The sequence below is a fragment of the Onychostoma macrolepis genome, chromosome 17, assembly GCF_012432095.1.
Source record: "Onychostoma macrolepis isolate SWU-2019 chromosome 17, ASM1243209v1, whole genome shotgun sequence".
Lineage (NCBI taxonomy): Eukaryota > Metazoa > Chordata > Actinopteri > Cypriniformes > Cyprinidae > Onychostoma > Onychostoma macrolepis.
Window position 1 is genome coordinate 29,025,907 of NC_081171.1, and position 21,632 is coordinate 29,047,538.

At 35.6% G+C, this 21,632-nt stretch overlaps 1 protein-coding gene across 5 annotated transcripts in view; it reads right to left on the reverse strand.

The window, feature by feature from the left end:
* Positions 1-12,189: 12,189 nt before the first annotated feature.
* Positions 12,190-21,632, reverse strand: part of col12a1a (collagen, type XII, alpha 1a) — a 78,305-nt gene continuing 68,862 nt past the window's right edge. For 3 of the 5 annotated variants that reach the window (XM_058748811.1, XM_058748814.1, XM_058748815.1), the window contains 9 exons: positions 21,458-21,511; positions 21,177-21,230; positions 20,472-20,543; positions 20,261-20,296; positions 20,022-20,088; positions 19,736-19,918; positions 19,349-19,426; positions 16,052-16,222; positions 12,190-12,975 (listed from right to left, as the gene is read on the reverse strand). In XM_058748811.1, the coding sequence (XP_058604794.1) occupies positions 12,827-12,975; positions 16,052-16,222; positions 19,349-19,426; positions 19,736-19,918; positions 20,022-20,088; positions 20,261-20,296; positions 20,472-20,543; positions 21,177-21,230; positions 21,458-21,511 (864 nt within the window). In that variant the 3' untranslated portion in view covers positions 12,190-12,826. Of the gene's footprint in view, positions 13,868-16,051; positions 16,223-19,348; positions 19,427-19,735; positions 19,919-20,021; positions 20,089-20,260; positions 20,297-20,471; positions 20,544-21,176; positions 21,231-21,457; positions 21,512-21,632 lie in introns of all 5 variants that reach the window. The other 2 variants (XM_058748812.1, XM_058748813.1) reach the window with 2 other exon arrangements.

Consider the following 21,632-nt stretch of genomic DNA (forward strand, 5'->3'; position numbering starts at 1 on the left):
CTTTGACATTTTTGGTTTCATTTATAGCGGTGGGACATTCATTGAGTTCCAAATAATCTCACCAAGACATAAACCAGACTGTTTACAGCACTGAGCAATAATGACTCAGTAGAAAGTCTAAGAATGTGCTGTAACATTCTAAACAAGCATCACATAACAGCTTTTCATACTAATCATGAATGTTTCTCTTTTTCCAAAGAGTAATACGCATGATTTAAAGTTTCTCTGCACTGGTTTTGAGGAATACATTTTAGATATTCTTTTTTTTTTTTTTTTTCAAACACAAACATTCTTTGTAGTCGCTCAATCTGTCTATCTATCTAAATTCTGTCCTTTTGAACTGTCTATTCATCAAAAAATGCATTAGGTTTCCATGCACAAGAAAATAAAATAAAATAAAAATAATAATATGATGCAGCATGGCTGTTTTCAATATTGATAATAATCAGAAGTGTTTCTTGAGCAGCAGATCAGTATATTAGAATGATTTCTGAAGGATCATGTGACACTGAAGACTGGAGTAATGATGCTGAAAATTCAGCTTTGATCACAGCAATAAATGATATTTTAAATTATATTACAACAGAAAAAAGTTATTTTTAAATTATGATAAATAACTTATTTATACACAATTGTTTTAATTTTTTAAATACAGTTTTCACAGTATTTGAACGAACACAGCCATGGTGAGTGAATTTTTTTTTTTTTTTTTTTTAAATATTACATACACCAAACTTTCAACTGGTAGTGTGTGTGCATCATATCTCATATATTTCATATAAATTGTATAGGTTGTAAAAACAGATACTGATGTTTGCCTTATCTTTCCTTAGATCATTGAGGCACTGGTGGTGCTGTGACTCTCAGAAAGCAGAGTTTAGGATCAAAGTGCAGCTTTTCATTTAACTAAACAAAAACCAAGAATCCAAGACAAAAAAAAAAAAAGACCATGAACTAAAATTAAACCAAGAACTATGACTAACTGCAATTACAGCTTTAAAAAACACAAGACCTGACTAAGATTAGAGCAAACAAAAAAGCAAATACACACAAGAACAAACAGGGAAACAAGACTGATTAAAAAATACACTTGGAAACAATAACCATGACAGGAATAGGAAACATGAAACAAGAACTTCAAAGTAAAAAATCATGCACAGAATTACAAAATAAGAGACAGACAGGACCAAAACTAAAAACATAGAACAAGGATAAACAAAAATGCTACAGTTTGTTGATTGTTGGATATATTGTTGACAGTGAAGAGGTCAGAGATGGAGATGAGAAAGATATTGAGAAGAAGCCTGTTGCATAATGGGTGGCAAAAAGATTTATTTCCACAAAACGATTGGCTGGTTTCTCATTTGCAGATTGGCTTTTAGACTATACGGAAGAGTACAAGAGTGTTTTTGCGAATCACTTGTGTCAGCTGATATATTATATAGGAAAAAGCCTGAGAAGTGAGGTAAGAACTGAGGGGTGAAAGGAGAATGTGAGAAGAGATGGAAATCTCTCTTCTGACTATAACTGTGGATGAGTGGGAGGAACGGGGGGAAGTGAATGGAAATGTGGAGAGGTTTACCAGAGATTGTTATGGAAGGGGGTCGGAGGCAATTTCCTGTAAACATGAAGCTGAGTTCATTTCACACCAGTGAGTAACTGGGGATCGTGAGACAGGAGATGGTGAAGTAGCCTAAACATGTTGAAGTCTCAGGTCTGCATGCTGAATTTTCCAAGAAGGAAGAGTGAGTCGCTGTCTTTTGGGAAGAAACAGAAGAAAGTGTCCAGTTAATTGTGGTATGTGCCCGTAGGAGGCGGCCGATGACCACAAGACGGTCAAAATGTCCTCCTACAGTTTTCAAGCTAAAGTCACAAATACTGGCACAGACCTCTAGCTGTAGTGTGTGTGTGTGTGTGTCGTGTGTGTGTGCTTGTTTATATGGTTTATGAGAACACAAATTTGTATAATGACATGGGTATGACAGAGGTATTACTGTGTGAAGGTGTAAGGACACTTTCGGTGTCCCGTAATTGAAAAGGCTTAAAAAACAAGCTAAATAAGTGTTCTTTTTTTTTCTAAAAATGCAGAAAGTTTCCTGTGAGGGGTAGGTTTAGGTGTAGGGCAATAGAAAATACAGTTTGTACAGTATACAAACCATTATGCCTATGGAGAGTCCTCATAAACTATCAATATCAACGTGTGTGTGTGTTTGTGCCACCATCTATCTATCTATCTATCTATCTGTCTATCTGTCTATCTGTCTATCTGTCTGTCTGTCTCTTAAATGGCTTTTTAAGGATTTTTTTCAAGCAAACATCAAAGTTTATGTTGAGCTTTCTTTTTTTTCTAGTTTTATAATAAAACATCTATTTTTGGCAGGAAAGTTTGATTTGTCATTGCTATCGGATGAATCAGTCTTACTGATAAAGCAGACTCATATATGGTCATTCTTTCCATGAGAAAGTGAGGAGATATTCTCCACTGGGAACTGACAGCAGGCACCGGGTCTTAGGAAATCCTATGCCATCCACGTGACATTATCTCATACTCATGATGATGAAAGCAGCTGTGTGTCTGTCTGACAAAGCACAGCTGAAGATAACCATTAAAAATGTTGTCACTTCTTGGCTATTTTAACTTTTTTTCTAAATGGTTTTCCTTTAAACAGGAGCTGTAAACATGATTAAAACATTACTATTATGACTCTATCATCAGAATGTCTTAGAAAAATGAAAAATGAATAAAAATGAAAATCGATCTTGGAAATGAATACCTACCATCCAAAAGATTGCTGAAAGAGCAAGTCAAGGAGAGACAGGAGTCATTTTAAATGGTTTATTTATTTGACAGTTTATTGATTCAGTTATTACACTTTTTGTGCATTACCTATCTTACGTAATTGACATAAAGTCCATTAAGTATCTATCTATCTATCTATCTATCTATCTATCTATCTATCTATCTATCTATCTATCTATCTATCTATCTATCTATCTAGCTCCTTATTGGAATGGTCTTTATTGATTACAGTTTTTCTCAATTGCTTTGGCACATTCTCTAAACTGTAAGTGCAATTGTATCAGTTATTACATAGTTATTGGCCAATGCCACTAAAATAAAAACTGTTTTTCTTATCGTGTTAGGCACACTTGTCAAAAACCTTTTTTTTTTGGCATGGAAATATTTGTTATATGAAAATTTCATTTCATTTCATGTTTATGCTAATTTTATTTTGATATATGCTATTTCATTTCATATTTGTTATACAATTTTTTTTATGTTGACAGACTGCTTTCAATAAAGAATGTCAGTTTTGTTTGTGTATCATACTGAGCATTTTAGTTATAGATTTCAACAGTAGGCAAAAGTGTATTGGGAAAATTTAGTACTGCAGTGCACAAAAAGAAAATTTGCAATTTCATTTATCCAGTACATTTATTTTTGTATTAATGTGTTTCATGTAAACTGAAAATTCACCATTGCTTATTGATTCTTACACATTCTGTTGTCTTCCTCTAACACCACCAGCACCACCACGCATTCTTACATATTTTCCTATTGCTCTTTCACAGCAACTGTGAGTTTTCTACGGTGGCCCAGTTGTGCACAGCACAATAGAAACGAGCCACAACGCAACGAAATTAGCAAAACGCAACGTAAAACAAGCCGCAACTCTATCACAAAAAAAATGTAAACAAGCTGCAATGCAACAGAAACAAGCCACAACGCAACGAAATTAGCAAAACGCAACGTGAACAAGCCGCAACGCTATCACAAAAAACATAAACAAGCTGCAATGCAACAGAAACAAGCCGCAACGCGATGAACTTAACACAACATAACGTAAACAAGCCACAACGCAACGAAGTTAGCAAAACGCAACGGAAAGAAGCCGCAACGCTATCGTAAAAAAACGTAAACAAGCCGCAATGCAACAGAAACAAGCCGCAACGCGATGAAATTAGCACAACATAATGTAAACAAGCCACAACGCAATGGAAACAAGCCACAACAACAAAGTTAGCACAACACAACGGAAACAAGCCGCAACACAAAGGAAACAAGCAGCAATGCAATGAAATTAGCACAACACAGCGGAATTAACACAAAACAATGAAATTAGTCCAATGCGTTGTATTGTGGCGATTTCATTGTGTTGTGCACTACTGGGCCACTAGTTTTTAGTTTACATGTAACACATTTGATAAATGTACTGATTAAAAATAAACTTATTTATACAGTACTGCTGTAGCTGTGAACAAGAACCTAACTAAAAAAACATAAAGGAATGAATGATAGAAAAAAATCAAATCAATACATTTATTTTAAGGCCTTGTTTTGGGAACCTTGCTGCTGTAAAACTGTGATTGGACACTGAAAACTAATAGGCTAGTTTCTAGTCCTTTGGAGTGGATTTTGAAAAGGCTTCAGAAAGGTCGTCGCCAATAAACTCACTGTTCAAAGGCCCTTGAAATCGGTCAACACTCAGTTGAGTATTGCAGCCAACACAGGGAGGGCAATACAGCTCTCAGGGTGCAACACTAAATTGGTTGAGTTGTAAACTTGGCCTAGTAGACCAGACAACATGATCGGGAGCCAAGATGGCTAATGTTCAGATGGAAGAATCCCAGCTGATTCAATTATACTGCATGAAACAATGAAAGCATTTGTGTTTGGGGTCACGACCTGTTGGCTTACTGTACCTCTACAAGCCATTTCTGCACACTTACAACTTTCTCATTTAAATGTGTGAATGAAACCTCATGAAATCTCTATTAAACCTGACTTATTGAAGCTTTATTTAAACAGTTAATAGTGCCCATGCCTCCAAACGATTAAATGTGTCATTAAAGTGGTCCAATTACTCAAAGACTCGGCCATATGTTGTTATTTACTGAAAGTTGCAGCTCATTGGTTGTGCAGCCAGGTTGTTTTGAGCCAATCAAATAAGCCAAAAATGCCATGTGACAGAATATTTCCTTGGCTGCTGACAGTGCTGATTGCCTGATGGCAACATGTAAACACTTTTATAGGAAGTCTATTTTCAATGCCTTTATTATGTTGAAGTTCCAACTTCGGCCTATCAACAGATCCATCATCACTTCTGGAGAACAATGTGCAAAAGAAGCCACTGCCATGGAATATAAGCAATTCCATAAACCAAATCAATATACTCATTATATATTGTTAAAATGAAATAAATGTCCTTCTTTGGATTATGCCAAGGGAATAAAAACACATTTCCTCTGAGATTGTCATTCAGTAAATTGTACTTCTTGGGAGCAACTATATTAGAGCGCTCCAAAAACTGAGCTCATGCAGTACGCAACTTACAGAAGGCCAAAAACTGTCAAGGGAAAAGTCTGTGCTGACCTCCTAACGTCAAGCAGCATGGTTCAGATTCTGGATGTGAAACTGAAAAATGCAACAAGAAAGGGGAGAAAAGGAAAAGTCCTTCTTGAGAGTTGTTTGACTGTTTGCCATGGCCTAGTTATTGACTTCCCATTACTCCCTCAATTATCTCACAGCTCCATCAGTGTTCAAAGGCCGACCAACAGGGCAGCAGCCACAAAATGACCAGCGCATACCAGATTCATTTAGCAGAACCACACTGTAACATTTTCCATTTGACACACAGATGAGGGAAGCTGTCATACTGTAGGTAATGTTGTTATGATGCAGACTTATCAGTGCACAAACAAATTACCATAGCCTACTATAACATATGGGCACCAGGGATAAACTTAAGTATATCATTTTTAATAACCAAAATCTGAGAAATATAAGGACGAGAAGTGATCTACAGCTGCCCCAAAATGTGTTTGGACACTTAAAGAACATTTATGTGCTTGATTTAACAACACATAAAGTCAGAAACTGCATTGTGGAGACTGATAAATGATGATAGTTTTGGCCAATTACTTTTTACACTGCAATAGATTTTATTTCTGGCTTTTGAATAAAAGTTATTTCTAATTTGTTGGATTGCATTTTGACTAGAAGATACAATAGATTTCAGTTCAATTACATTAACACCAAATTAAAATTAATTGTAAAAATGTGCAAATTTTGGAAAGAATAAAATAGCTGACGACTATATTTGTTAGTGCTCCATCCATTTCTGGAATGTGGAGAATCTTCACTGGACCCCTAAAAAAAGCCTTTTAAAACTATACAAATAGAGAAGACTATAAACGTGATGGCAGTGGTCTTGTAAAATTAGACAATGAATCTTGTAGAGACAGACCAATTAAAGTCCTAATTACCACATTTATGGCACATGGAAAAATGTCTGGGATTTAAATTTTTAACATTATTGAACAATGTGTTCGACAACAATATTAGCTACTGAGACAGCGTGACATCTTTCATGGGAAGAAAAAAATCCCACCACGAAAGAAAAGAAAATGGAGTGAAGTACATTTTCCATGTTTGCAGTTGACCAATGAGCTACAAGTTTCTCACATTAATGTTGCAGGCCTCCCAAAAGGCATATAATGTCTAAACCAAACAAAGAAGAGGTCTGCTGCTTAATAGCTCTGAATCTTTCCTGCCTTATAAGGGTGATATCCAACTGTTAGAAGAATGCATATGCAGATTTATTTGAAAAACAGCTTTCTCGCTATGAACAGCAATATCGATTATACTGTGAGTGGAGGGGGTTTACATTTACATATGAGACCATGAGGTTGAATTTAATGACTTGGATCAGATAAGAAAAGTCTGCTGTCAAATCGAATTTTCACTGGTGTTATTTTATATTTTTTACTGGTTACCCATATTTTAAATGATGTATTGTTTTCGGGTTCAAGGAAATGTCTGTAAACTTAATGGATAATGTCCTGGCTGAAAATTACCAGTGCCTACAGTTTTTTTTCTACTCTGTTCTATTTCACTTCATATCTACTTTTCTATGTATTTATTAAAAAAATAAAAATAAAAATGACCCTCTAAAACTAGTGTTCTCTATTCTTTTTCTATTAAAAAAATGACCCTCTAACACTAGCGTTCACTATTCTTTTTCTATTCTATCTACTTGTTTTCTTTTTATTTATTATATAAAGAAAGACTACGTTGTTACGTGTACTGCTAACTGAGACGTGTCATGGCACTTACATATTGTTGCTCTTTTGTTGATTTTGATTGCTTCTATTGTCCTCATTTGTAAGTCGCTTTGGATAAAAGCATCTGCTAAATCACTAAATGTAGATGTAACTGTAATCTGATTATGAGCATTTTAAAACGTAATATATTCCAATTACAAGTACTTAATTTTTCAAGTCTGATTGTGTAATCACAAAGTTACTTCCCAGCACTGTACATTCTTCTAATCAGGCAGAAGGGATTTATATCGCTGTCAAAGCTAAATATATCAAATGCTGTTTAGATTCCCAGAGATACTAGGATATTATGGTGCCCTAATGCTTTTCCATGATTCACCCACGATGCCATGATTAAAGTCAAAGGAATTTTCCACAGACTGCCAGCTGGGTCAAACTGGCCATGGCATGACCACACAGTTTCTATTTTATCCCTATAGTTGAAAAGTTCCACAACGACAAGCTGCGTGAAATGGAAAGCGCCCGTCATGTCTGCTGAACATTAACAGGTCATTGTAATTCGACTAGTTTTGTATATTTTCTGTAAGTGAGCAGTGTTTGCCTGTGTTGAGGTTTTTGGTGTGTTGCTATGCAGCATCTAGGCCGGGTGTTGGTTGCTTATGATAATCGTGGTCCCTATTTGGTCATTATAAATGTTTGTGATATTTTTACTCACTTTATTATCTGCCAAATGAAATCTGACCTATTACAAGAAAAGCAATAATACATTTGTCTCAACAAGTCTGTAGCACGAATGTTGTGAGGAACCCTATTCACAGTATGAGCAATAATGATGCTTGATCAGCACTAGTCATTATTTTTCTTCTGAAATGGGTTTTGAAGGCATGTTCTGATAATGCCTGGGTTCTCAGCTAAACATCATGTCTTAAAATATTTTGGTTTACATTAATGACTCAGAAAAGCAGCTTCTAGCCACAGCAAACAGAGACTGCAGATTTGCCATTCCTTTCTCTGGCTTCTCATGCAGTACACATGATCAGGGAAGAGATACGGCTTGATGTGATCTGATATAAGGCCCCGTTCACACTAGTGCGTTTTCGTTTTAAAACGTGTAACTTTTGCTACAGTTTACACTACTCTGGCGGAGACTTTTGAAAACGATGGTGTGGCTACCCATATTCTCTCTGCATATCCTTGACGACCGTGTAAACAATAACATCAGGCTCATTATTGTGCCCATAGATATGTATGGGTAGATGTACCTATACATATCTATGATTGTACCTGTATGAATGGTCACGTGACGTGCGTTTTAGGTTGTGTAGTGTAAACGGAGATCATTTCTCGAACGCAGCGGAGACGCCAGTGTAAACGGGGATCGTTTTCGTTCTAAAACGCCTTTTTAAAATGAAAACGCACTAGTGTAAACGGGGCCTTAGATGTTCATATGGAACCCTGAGAAAGATGCTAATCAGAACTGACATCAACTTCTGGCAAATGCACTGAAGCCACATGCAGTACCTGTATATTTGTGAATGAGATCTCCAGAGAAATAAAATCACTCATAACATCTAGGAGTGTATTCGCTGATTGGCACTTTTCCTTTATTTGTCGGCATATTTCTTTTTTTTAAATGTTCAGTGAAAGAATGTGATTAGCACACAGTCCCTGTCAGGATTATTAACATTGTAAAGTTACAAGAAACAGGGTTGTACTGTAGGATTGTCTTAAAATAAATTGTGACGCAAAAGGGTTTGGTAGTTTGGCACCAAATGTTGGTTTGTAGTTATAGATGAGAATATTTTCTTTCGAAATCTTGGCTGAGGGATAAACTTTATATTTCAAACACACACTAGGAATATTACATATCCTTTTGTGACAGGAATTTGTAAACTGACTGAACTCCCACCTAGAAAAAGTATGATTTTTTGTGGTAGCATGTTTCTGTGCAGAGCTCATCCCTCAGAGAAACACAACTGGGAGATGTGTTAGACTGTGAATGAATTATCTGTGCCATGCCATTCAAAATGCATTGCTATTTGTTCAAGCAGCTGAGGTTTGTAGTATTCTATACTATTCTATTCTATTAAAACCACACAATGCAAACGCAACACTATATGTGACCCTGGATCACAAAACCTCAACGAAATTGAGATTTATACATCGTCTGAAAGCTGAATAAATAAGCTTTCCATTGATGTATGGTTTGTTAGGATCAGACAATATTTGGCCGATATACAACTATTTGAAAATCTGGAATCTGAGGGTGCAAAAAAATCAAAATATTGAGAAAATCGCCTTTAAAGTTGTTCAAATGAATTTCTTAGCAATGCATATTACTAATCAAAAATGAAGTTTTTATATATTTACGGTAAGAAATTTACAAAATATCTTCATGGAACATGATCCTTACCTAATATCCTAATGATTTTTGGCATAAAATAAAAATTGATAATTTTGACCCATACAATGTATTTTTGTCTGACTTAAGACTGGTTTTGTGGTCCAGGGTCACATATGCATATTTGTCTAAAAACAAATTGACACAACATGTTTTGATTATATTTTTGATTATATTTTATTGGAACAGAAAGAGATGGAAAAAGAAACTGTAAAATAGTCAGTTTATTTTGATCACAAATCTTAAATATTAATTCAAGCTACACACTGTAAACCCTTTTTTAAAGTCATAAACAAAGCAAAGATTATTAGAGTTTAGCAAAAAAAAATCCCATTTCAGTCTTTCTACATCATGTTTAGTTCAATATGTTATTTGCTATTTCTTTGTAATTATTCATAAATATTTATATATTTGGATTTCTGAATAAAAATGGTTTCTATGTAAATCCTTTTTTTCTTTTCTTTTCAGGGATAGTGATAAGACAAAATAGTGATAAGACAAAATAGTGAACCATCTGTTTAGTTTATTTAATCATTTTTAGCTTTAACTATGTATTTTAATAGAACTTCCTTATTATTCAGTGTGCATCTTGGAAATACAATGTTAGTGCAGCAAAAATAATAACTAAATAATTTAACAGTTTCACAGATTCTGATTAGCTATATAAATCTGCAACATTTTAAAATTTACTGTATTAAGTGGACGTTCAAAAGTATCCGTGTATTCTGCAGTATGTTACTGATTGTTTGTTTGATTGATATATGTACGTGATATAAATATACACAGATTTCACTGTGTTATAGTAAATGTTTCACCAGGCTGTTCTCCATATGAGCCATCATTTCATTTGGTGGACTAGATCTTCTTCACATGCTGCAGCTGCAAGAAACAGGTGGTGCTGGGGGAGGTGGAGGGTTTCAGAGGAAAACCGCTGATTTTCATTGGCTGCAGAATCAGCAGAGGTTAACCAGCTTGTTCCGTTTAGTAAATGATGGGATTGTTTGCAGATTGCATGTACAGGACTAGAGCTTCACAACTGAACTATATATTTAGCCTAGAGATGTGTTACACATGCATGTTGTTCTGCATTTGAACACAGAACCCAGCAATTATCCTGCAACTTAAACACACAATTATGGGATGTATAGTACTATAGTGTGGATGCATAAACCGTGCTGCAGTAATTGAAAAATGTATTTGATAATCAACTTCTATGTCATAGTCTCCTGAATGACTAAACATTTCCTATCTGGGTTTTAAAAGTATAATTACGCAATGTACTCTGCTTTTATTTTATGAGTTAGGCAGAATGAAAAACAAAGCAGTAGGTGAAACGATCAAAGTTAACCGCTTTCCTTTGAAACAGATGAAAGAGGTGAGGAAGTGCACAGAGGTATAGACCGTTTGTGGCAAATGCTTTTAAAGGATTTTTTTTTTTTTCAGTTTAGGTTTAAGATGGAGGAAAACAGCCCACATAAAACAATCAGCTCTAATTGAGAGCACATGTATTCGAGGAAACACCATGAAAACAGGAGAGTCCTTGAGGGGCTTCACAGCTGCTAGAACAAGCCAACAAACTGAGGATGTTGCTAGAGTTCCTGATGAAAACTGTATGAATAAAACGGCTAATAGACGGCTTTTTATTGGCCTTTCCTATAAACTCCTGTTGTTTTGTTATAGGCTGGTAATAAAAAGACTTTTCAATGACTGATGGCTCTTAACCATTTCTTGAATATAAGAAAGGTTGATATTCTAGAAGCTGGAACTTTCATGTTGGAAAACAATATATATACATGAAGATGTCAGTAAAATGGAATTATGGTTAAGAAACACCCATGGTGGTTTGGATGTAATGTTTCACCCTAAATGGTTAAAAAATATGGCATGAAAACATTCGCTCCTGTGGTGGAAAAAAGCATCAGAGTTAAAATGTCAAGGAAAAATACAAAAAAAAAAAAAAAAAGGAAGATTCTGCATTTAACAGTGTCTAAGCAAGTACAATATCAGAAACGGAGGGTTATGTAATTCAGCATTCCAGACATTTGGCAGCTTGACCCCTCTTTTCATTTATTCAGATCTCCTTGATGTTCCTTTGACTGAAAAGTCTTGATATCCACTGACACAGACGAGCAGTTCAGAAGTATGTTTGAGGAGAACCTTCTCAAAATATCCTCCTATCAGATATCAAATAATGACTGTTTGCCTTTAATGTGTCAAATAAATCTCAGAGCACAATTGGCGATTTCTTACAATGATTACTTGTACAGTTCCAATGTAGCAAAACAAAACTTATCTTAATGATGGTCTTTGGCATTTACAAGAACATCTGATCGCCTCCACATTTTTGTTTTCTTTGGAAATAAAAGTTCCACCACTTAGAGGTCACTGTAAGTGGTAACCTGCAGCTGTTACCTTGAAGAGCTATTTGCACCTGATTTAACCCATAAATCAATGTATTTAGGCAAACACCAGTTTATGTTATCATTTACACAGAACTTGTGATCCTGGGCATAAACATTGATATTTTTTTTTGGAATCAGAAAATTTGATGGTCCATTTGACTATGATTTTTCATATATAAAAATGAACTGGATTATTAAAAGCTAGACTTTTGGATGTTCTTAGAATTTAATTTAGTTTTAATTCACAAGTCTGCATCCTGAATTTAGGAACTGAATGTAATTTTAAAAGCAGTTTACTAATGAGAGAACAAATGACAACAGCAATTAAACATTTTCAGTAGTTTTATTGAAAAATGCCTCTTCTGATTCAGAAATAAATAAGAACATAAGGCTGTGGAATTCACAATGTGCAATTCAGACATGAAAAAAACTATTCTATGTCCATAGACTTGCAACAAATTCCATCTGCATTTCAACTGATATCATTGGAAAAACAACTATATTCTGATTGTAAACGTCCTTACTAAATATACAACACAGGCATGCAATTCTTCTTTTGGTGTGAGTTTGTATACAACAGATAAATATTCGGTTTAGGATAACAAAACAAAAGCCAGGTCTTAGAATTAAGGGAAGTGTTTGCCATTTTCCTTAAGAGAGAAAGAACAAGAACAACAACACGTTGCACTGCAGCAAGCACGTTTACATTCTGCAAACTTTCAAATGTGCAAGGAATCAGTTCGTAGTGTTTATAGGACATAGTACTGAACAGAAGTTTGTTACAAATACAAAATGCAGTTATGTTACAAGCAAAGACACATTGTGGAACCGTCGGCAAGCACACAGGTTTCTTACGAGGAAATGAGAGCCTCTCCACTCGACTGTGCTAAATGTGCATATGAACAAGGCTTGATCTGGACTTAAATGCAGTTTTTGACAGTACAGAAGATACACTTTCACTCTATGTTTCTATTCTTTTAGCTTCCTTTCTTGATAGCGATCTTTTTCCACGCTGGTTTCGTAAACCTGGTGACTGTGTCTCGATATCTTCCGACGGCTGGGCTGGTATGGGCACTACGTAGGTGTCAGGTTCTGGCTGGTAGGGGCCTGCTTGGAAATATTATTTGGCCAGCTAAGCATGTGCTTTTGGCTTCCAACATGTCATTTCAACTCTTCATTCATACATAGTGTTAATACTAAACGAAAAAGTAATACAAAAACTCCTATATTAACCAAAAACTAAACCCATTTGGCGGTTGTCAACAACCTTGCGTTGGATTTGCCCCCCTTAAACTATGACTAATCTAACATACGTGTATAAAAAGAATGCATTTGTGAAAACTTGCTGTGAGGTATCATACAATTATAGAAATAACAATATCAAACAATGAAAGAAAACCGTAGCACTCTGCAAATATACCTAAAACTTCATGGTTGCATATACTAATGGCACACACTGCATTTTTAACCTGAGCGTTGCCTACATGTATCATCAAAGATGAAAACCACAAATGAAAACGAAACGTCAGCAAGAAGCAAGTTATCAGGCGCAAGCTTGATCACTCTGTTAACCTGTTAACTTTAGCCCACTGCGTCATCGATTAACATTTACAAGGCACAATTAGTTTATTTACAGTCATCTCACCCTCATAAAGAGCTACCACTGTTGAACACTGTTAACATAAACGCTCATTGTTAGTAGTTTCACATGCGTTCTCAGCAAAACGAAGCTCTTTCTTGCTGCTCTAGATGCAAATGGGCCACGGGTACGTAACCATCACTGGCTCCAGTATGATATAGTAGCGCTCAGCTGGTGTTAGTGGCAGTCCAGTCCTTTCTTTGGTTTGTTTGGGTTTTTTGGGGGGTTTTTTAAGAGTTGGCCAGCAAATATTCAGCAATCATATCCATGGTGGTTATCCTTATTAGCTCAGAGCGAGTGCTAATCTCGCTGACACGGGATGTGCAAGGGATCAGGCAGTCTAGATAGCAAACTACGCAAAACCTGAAATGGGTTAAAGATTGTGTTAGTTCAACTCAGTGGCAAAACGACTACCGTCAAAAGTGTAAAACAAAACTATAAACATGCAATTCTTCATCGATTAGCTATATTGTTAAGCAAAGAGACAGGAATAATATGATTAGCCGCTTACTCTCGAGCTCTGTTCCAAACACCGCTGAGCTGCCTAGCTAGACAGCAAAAGACCTTGATTTGTCAAGATCTCACCTCAACACATGAGGTCAGTCAAAACAGTTTTTAGGTTAACTAATCTAATTTTGTGTCTTTGTTATCTGTGATAGTGTATTACGTTAAATATCAATGGTTGTTTTGTATATTTGTAATGAGGGATTTGGGGACACATTAAAGTTTTTAGGTTTGTGTAGTAATTTCCATTGAGAACAAACCTTTATGCTGTTACTTCTGACAATTTATAACGAAATTCATACAATAAATGTCAAACGCGCTTATATTACATTATTTAATGTTTGTTCGCATAAACCTTTCATGAAGTTTTTATTATAGCCACCATTTATGTTTAATATTTCAACATACAACAAATTGTTTTACATATTGTTGCATTATGTGCACTCAGTTTTTATTTTAGTGTTGATTATACATAAGATTACATAAACCTCAATTTTGGTTTTGGTGTTTTGGTAAAATTTAAAAAAAAAATCATGGTAACACTTTACAATAAGGTTCATTAGTTAACATTAGTTAACAACATTAGAAAACATGAACTAAGAATGAACAATACTTCTACAGCATTTATTAATCTTACTTAATGTTAATTTCAGAATTTACTAATGCATTATTAAAATCACAAGTTGTGTTTGTTAACATTAGTTAATGCACTGTGAACTAACATGAACTAACAATGAACAACTGTATTTTCATTAACTAACATTGACAAAGATTAATAAATAGTGTAATAAATGCATTGTTCATTGTTTGTTCATGTTAGTTAATACATTAACTAATACTAATAAATGACACCTTATTCTAAAGTGTTACCAAAATCATTTCGGTGCATAACTAATCATATGTTAATTAAGTAAAATAAAATAAAAAATAAAAAAACCTATTTGAATTATTGTTGCTATTAAGTTGGGATATGCCGATGTATTGGTCAATAATCGGTATCAGTCAATAAAAGAGTGTGATTTTTATATCTGAAAATACATAGCAACTGAATATAATAGTTTGGGCTTAATAATATAGTAATGTACCAAATAAGAGGGTTCCCTGTATAGTTGACAGCATTAGTTGGGAGACATTTTTTTTTTTCCTTTAAGAAATCCAAACTAATGGCATCGGCAAATGTTATTCTGAATAATATGCAGTATCGGTATCGGTTGAGAGATTTATCATCGTGCATCCCAAATATTAAGACATATCTTCAATTAAAATATGGCCATTAAATATGTAAACATTAATGTGTCTGTATATAAGCCATAGAATATATTAAGCAAATGTTTCTATTTATTTCCCTAAATAACAAATTGGCTGATGCACCTATGTTACAATTTAAAAATAATTACAAATTGTTTACCTTCTCCTAACTTACCCCAGATTTCAGCAAAGTGAAAAACAATTTTAGGTCACACTTTATATTAGGTGGCCTTAACTAATATGTACTTACATCAAAAAATAAGTAAAATGTACTTATTGTGTTCATATTGTATTGCAAAACACTTTTGCTGCTTTGAGGTGGGATATGCAGGTTTGGTGGTTTGGGTAGGTTTAAGGGTGGGTTAATGTATGGGTAAACAGTGTAATTATAAATGTAATTACAGAAATGAATCACAGATGTAACTACATATAGGTATTGTTAAAAATATAAGTACAATGTAAAAACATGTACAGTATGTACACAATAAGTGCATTGTACCAAATGATTAATTTAAATGTAAGTACATAGTAGTTAAGGCCACCTAATATAAAGTGGGACTCAATTTTAAAAAGAAGTTTGGTAATGTTCACTGTATTACCCAATATTTGTATGTGCATTGTGTTGTGTTGTTAGTTTAACAACATGCTAACATCAAATTCCATTAGAATGAGACGCTATTTGTTCAAATTATTTGAGGGTTCCATTTCATTTAGAAGCCCAACTAACCTCAACAAGACAGCTCACTAGGTTTTGGGACAGATCTCAAGACAATCACTCAACTGTACTGTGCTTACCTGGGTAACCCTGTCCATTGTAAGGGATGCCTACACACTGAGAGGAGTCACAGTATCCTGGAGGTCCAGGTGGTCCTCTGACTCCGGGTCCACCCTGCCGCCCTGGTGGGCCACGGGGCCCCGCTGAGCCTGAGGGACCAGGGGGTCCTATCTGAGACTGCCCTGGTGGCCCTAGAGAAGAAAAAAAAAAACAGGCAGAGGAGGTGTAAGAAAGCGTCCTTTACTTTGCCTCTAGGTTTTCACTGGATGTGGACGGGGAAATTGATTTCGAGCACTGTAATTTAAATATTTTGACTGCTTAATTAAAAGGGAGAAGGGGTAAATCTGCCCCCCCAACCCTTTTCTGTCTAGACGGTATAAACCAAACTGGAATGCTGTCCCTCGACTCTCGCTCTCGTGCACTCTGAAGTCAGCACATGTGTTGCCAATAAAGCCTCCGCAGAAAACACAAGTCAAACTACAAACAGTGAGTCACCGCAAGCTTCCTCCTACTGTACGTATACGATCGCTGTGTATTTCATTCACAGAGAGGCCTTGGCATTGTTTGCACCAGGGAGATGTTTCCACATCTTTATAGTTTTCTAGCTCCTGGAAATGCGTGATTTTACATTAGCAGACAGGATAGTAATTAAATGCATCCCCTGGAGAAAGTGCAGAATTGTGTTTGTTGAACTGAGTGTTGTTGTAGTTACCATGGAGCCGATACTTCATTCAGACCCTTTGTGTTGTGTTGTGCTGGGATGAGTGAATCAGGAGAGACTGCACTCAGAACGCCAAACATGTCTGTACAAATTCTCTCCAATAATAACTGGATTACTTAGGCCTTGTGATCAGGGCTCAGCATGGAAACTACCACTTTGGCCAGCTTTGCTTCTTATGATAATGGAAGTGCCTTGTTTACTGAAAACAGAATTGTTTCCAGGTTTTCATGTATCAGGAGGAATGGGTGCAGATTATTATAGTTATAACTTCTGTGACAACTTCTGCATTGGCCCCTAAAAAAGGCAAGGACTATTCATATTTAGGAATATTCATAAATAAGTCACATTTTATTTTAAGGTCCAATTCTCTCTATTGACAATCCATTAACTACAACTTCAATAAGCCTCAATAAACTCATCATTTGCTGCTTATAAGTTAGTAAGGTAGTTGTTAAGTTTAGATATAGAGTAGGATTCGGGATGTAGAATATGGTCATGCAAAATGTGCGCTTTATAAGCACTAATAATAAGCATGCTAATAAGCAACTAGTTAGTAGTGAGAATTGGTCCCTGTACTAAAGTGTTACCCAGAAATATTATCAATTTGAGTGCTCTGTCGGATGAGAACAAAGCTAGAACTGAATTGAGCTAAACAATAAACTTGAACTGAATTTATTCCATAAATCATGAACGTCACAACATCGACACTGTCATTGAACTGAATTGCATCAACACTGAACTAAATTAAACTGAACAATGAGAGAACAATAATGAACAATACGACTATGAAATTAAAGTTGTTTCATAATTACTGACTTTTGCAACATTGTTGCATTGTTAACATTTGCAGCATTGTTATAGTGAAGCTGCTTTGTATAAAGCGCTATATAAATAAATGACTCGACTTGAATTGTTGAAGAAAAGATGAGGCACGATAACACAGTGGAATCTAGGAATGGTAACCATAAGAGAATAAACCTGCTTCTGATTTCATTTATCTGTCCTGTTAAAGACTCTTTTTTGGTAATTCTGAGCAAGCATAAATGGCCAATGTTTAGACAGCAAGTTATATTTAATCAACTACCCACAGATGTCTCGAGATCATGAGATCATTTGAGATAATTTCAGATTTGAACTGAACAGTAAGATGATTTTGACTGTTGATTAAGGTACAGCCAGCAGGAAATAAGCATGCTGATTGCCCTGACAGTGGATCTGCTGCTTATATTTGTGTGTAATGTGGTTTTCCATCCACGTCAACTGAAGAATGCAGATGTTCCACTGATAATGGAATGGAATTCTTTCATGAACATACTTTATAATAAAATTCTTCTTAACTTCTATTTTCTTCATATTTTCTTACTTAAGGGGGGGAAAGTTTGGATTATTTTGTATTCCAAAATATATTTCTTAAGAATATATTTATTTGTATTTATATTTTTTATATTGTATATAAAAAACAAAGTGCAAATAAATTAAACAGCTATTTATAATACCCATGCACCTTAAAAAAAATAAAACGCAAGTGCTAAAATCCCATCAAACCAGTCAAGATGAAAACATTGTGCACACTTATTATGATTATTACGGTAATCTAAGTTAAGTAAGTGCAAAAAGACTCACTGAATTGATCAGGGAGTCTCTGGCAAGAACTGCCGTACAATCAGATATTGCTTAAAACGGTCATTTTCTTTTCAGAGTAAAAATTGAGATTTTCTCAAGAAAATATTTGAGAACTTCTAAGGATTGTTTTTGAGAATTGCACTTTCTTACAAACTTACAATATTATGAAACTTCGGTAACACGTTGCTTGTGAGCAATGCATATTACTAGCATATTGGCTGATTATAAGTTCTTTTGAAGCACATATTAATGCCTTATTCTGCATGACTATTTTAGATCGCTTAACCCTACCCCATTCCTAAACTTAACAACCACCTTACTATTAATAGTTAGTTAATAGTGAGAATTGAACCCCAAACTAAAGTGTGACCTTCAGATTTTCATGAATCCAAACCCTGGATCTCAATCCTTTGGAATTCTTTGGAAAGGCTAAAAGCATACATAAACAGCACAAGAGAGGAAAACACCCTAAATATTTTTATATCTGAAAAATGATTTGTCTGAATATTGCTACAGACCTATTGAGACAAATACTTCAGCTGATTAACTCTTAAGGTTCCCTTAATCCCAACTGTCACAACACGGTTTGATGAGGGGTTAGCACACGCTTGAGCCAACCTATACAAACAATCCAGAGGAAAAAGCTGTTCCTGATTGTTCGGAAAAACGAATGACAGCAGTTGTGTAACAGACCATTCATGTCTTAATGATTCATTCTTTTGCACTAATGTTCATCTATCATGCCTAAATAGTCCCAGAATGAGAAACATTGTGATACGGAATAACAACGTAGAAATCACAGTTGTTAAATAAATGTTAACGATAATTAGAATTGGTTCCATTAATCAGGAGGTTTTGGATAGACCTTGACTAAAAGCCTTGAAAAGGCAAGTGTGTATACAAACTCTGGCTATAATTAGCAGTGAAATGGACCGGTTAAGCTGAGGTGGGGTTAGGTTGCACAAAGACATACCAGGAGGTCCAGGTAATCCTCTCTGTCCTCGAGTGCCAATGCCTGGACTTCCTCTTTCACCCTTCTCTCCGGACGATCCTAGGATGTTAAGGGTAAATGCATTAAAAAATGCAATCCATATGTGTCTGATTGGCAGTAAAGTATATACATGAGGATGATTTTGGGGAAAAATGGAATCTATAACAATCATGTCCATCAAACATTTGTTTAAGTTTTTGAGGCATATCTTAGTTGTGAAACCCCCCTTTTTTTTAAATAAACCTATAAATACACAAATACATTCAAGGTGGTTGAGCCCACCCTCAAATCTCTATGACTATGACACATAAAGATGCCTTATTTTGCCATCTTTAACAAGACTTCTTCCCATGCAAGGTAACTTCATACCTCTTTCTCCTGGAGGCCCAGGCAAACCTGGATTTCCTGGGAACCCGTTGGGTCCGGGCTGACCTGGCTCTCCATGGGGCCCCTGGTTGCCAGGTGGGCCTGGAGGTCCAGAAGGACCGGGACTATTACTCCTGTAGTTACTGGGGATCTGGTTCAGCATCATATCGATTCTGCTCATTTGTCCTACAAGCAAATGAAACATTTTCTGTTTTAACATGAACGATACTTGATGCAGCGGTGACTGGAATATTTTGTTATTTTTTGTTATTATATCGAAGTGCCTTACTGCTGACTAGCTGTTCGCAGACTTGTCTTGCTACAGAGCGCATCATATTTTGTGACGCAGTATCTCCCTGGAAAACAGAAAACAGAGTAATGTAGCTTTTTCGGCAGCAATGTTCTGGGTTGTATGAGTGTTCATAATAAGGTGTTGCAGGGTAGTTGCTAAGGTATTGTAAGTGTTTGCTAGGGTGTTCAGGGTGAACAATGCAAACTGCATGAAAATTGTATTAAAGCGACACATACCCTTTCACCCTTCTCTCCTTTCATGCCAACAGGCCCCTGTGATTGACAGATGAGAACAGATGAGCCAGAAATCACTCAAATCACCTATAGCTAGTGACCATACGTTTTGGTTAGGCTGAATGGAACATATAATTATTTTCAATTGTATTAATTTCTGTAAATGTCTTTAGAACAAGTCCTATGATATTTAAAATGAGCCAAATGTACATACCGGGTGGCCAGTGTCTCCAAGTTTTCCTGGTTTTCCTGTAATTCCTGGCATTCCAGGTGATCCTGGTGGTCCCTAAAATATTCATCTCATTAAGCATTACTCATATAAAATATAATTACCATTCAGTTACTGACAAATAGCGTGAACTCACAATATCAGTACATTCACAATTACTAACACAGAGAACCAGAAGCAAGGTAGCCTTGACATAAACAACAGTGTGATTTTACTATCACTGAGATACTATTATAGTTTTTATTCATAGTTGGAATTCGTTTTTATTTTTACGAATTACACAAATGAGTACTGAATAATATTAATGAAGTACATTCACTTACTATAGAGTAAATTTTTGGGTTTGGTTGCTTGTATATATACACATAATTTACTGTTATTACTACAGTAAGTACTAGTAACGTGTGCAACTATGTCTCCTTAAAATAAAGCGTTACCTCAGAAACTAGTTGGATATTCAAACCATATTAAAAAGTGTAAATGTCTTTGCATTATATTACGAAGTGTGTGTGTATTATATGTAATCCAATGTAATTCATTAAGTCCTAGTAAGTCACTGTATTTGTAAAAGAAATGTGGACAGTATTGAGGAAGAACAGGAAATGTGATGCATGTGCTGTACTGCCGATACTTTAGCTGACATGACAGTCTCACACTCATCAGATATTCAAAAGCTTCCACATTACATACCATTGGTCCCGATGGACCTCTTGGTCCAGACGGGCCTTCATTTCCTGGTGGACCCTGAACAAAAACATATGCTATCATGAACTGTACAAGATGCACAACTAATAGCATTAGCAAAGATTCATTCAATATGGAGAAAGTTTAAAGACGCCGTTGAGATGGGCCCAACACAACACACTGAACTGGTCCAACAAGACAGAAGAGACAAGTCAGATAACAAAGCTAAAACTGAAAACATGCGCTTTTAAACCAGTTCCAAGGTGCACTTAAGAAACATAACTTACCCTTGCTCCAGAAGGTCCAACAGGGCCAAGTGGACCTGGAGCGCCAATCGAGCCCTTGGAAGAAGGAAAAATGCTTAATGTCATTAGTCACAACGGTGGTTATTTCAAAATGCGGGTTTTTGTATCAAACAACCATTTAGCTGTTCGTGGATTAACCATGAGCAATTTCAAATAT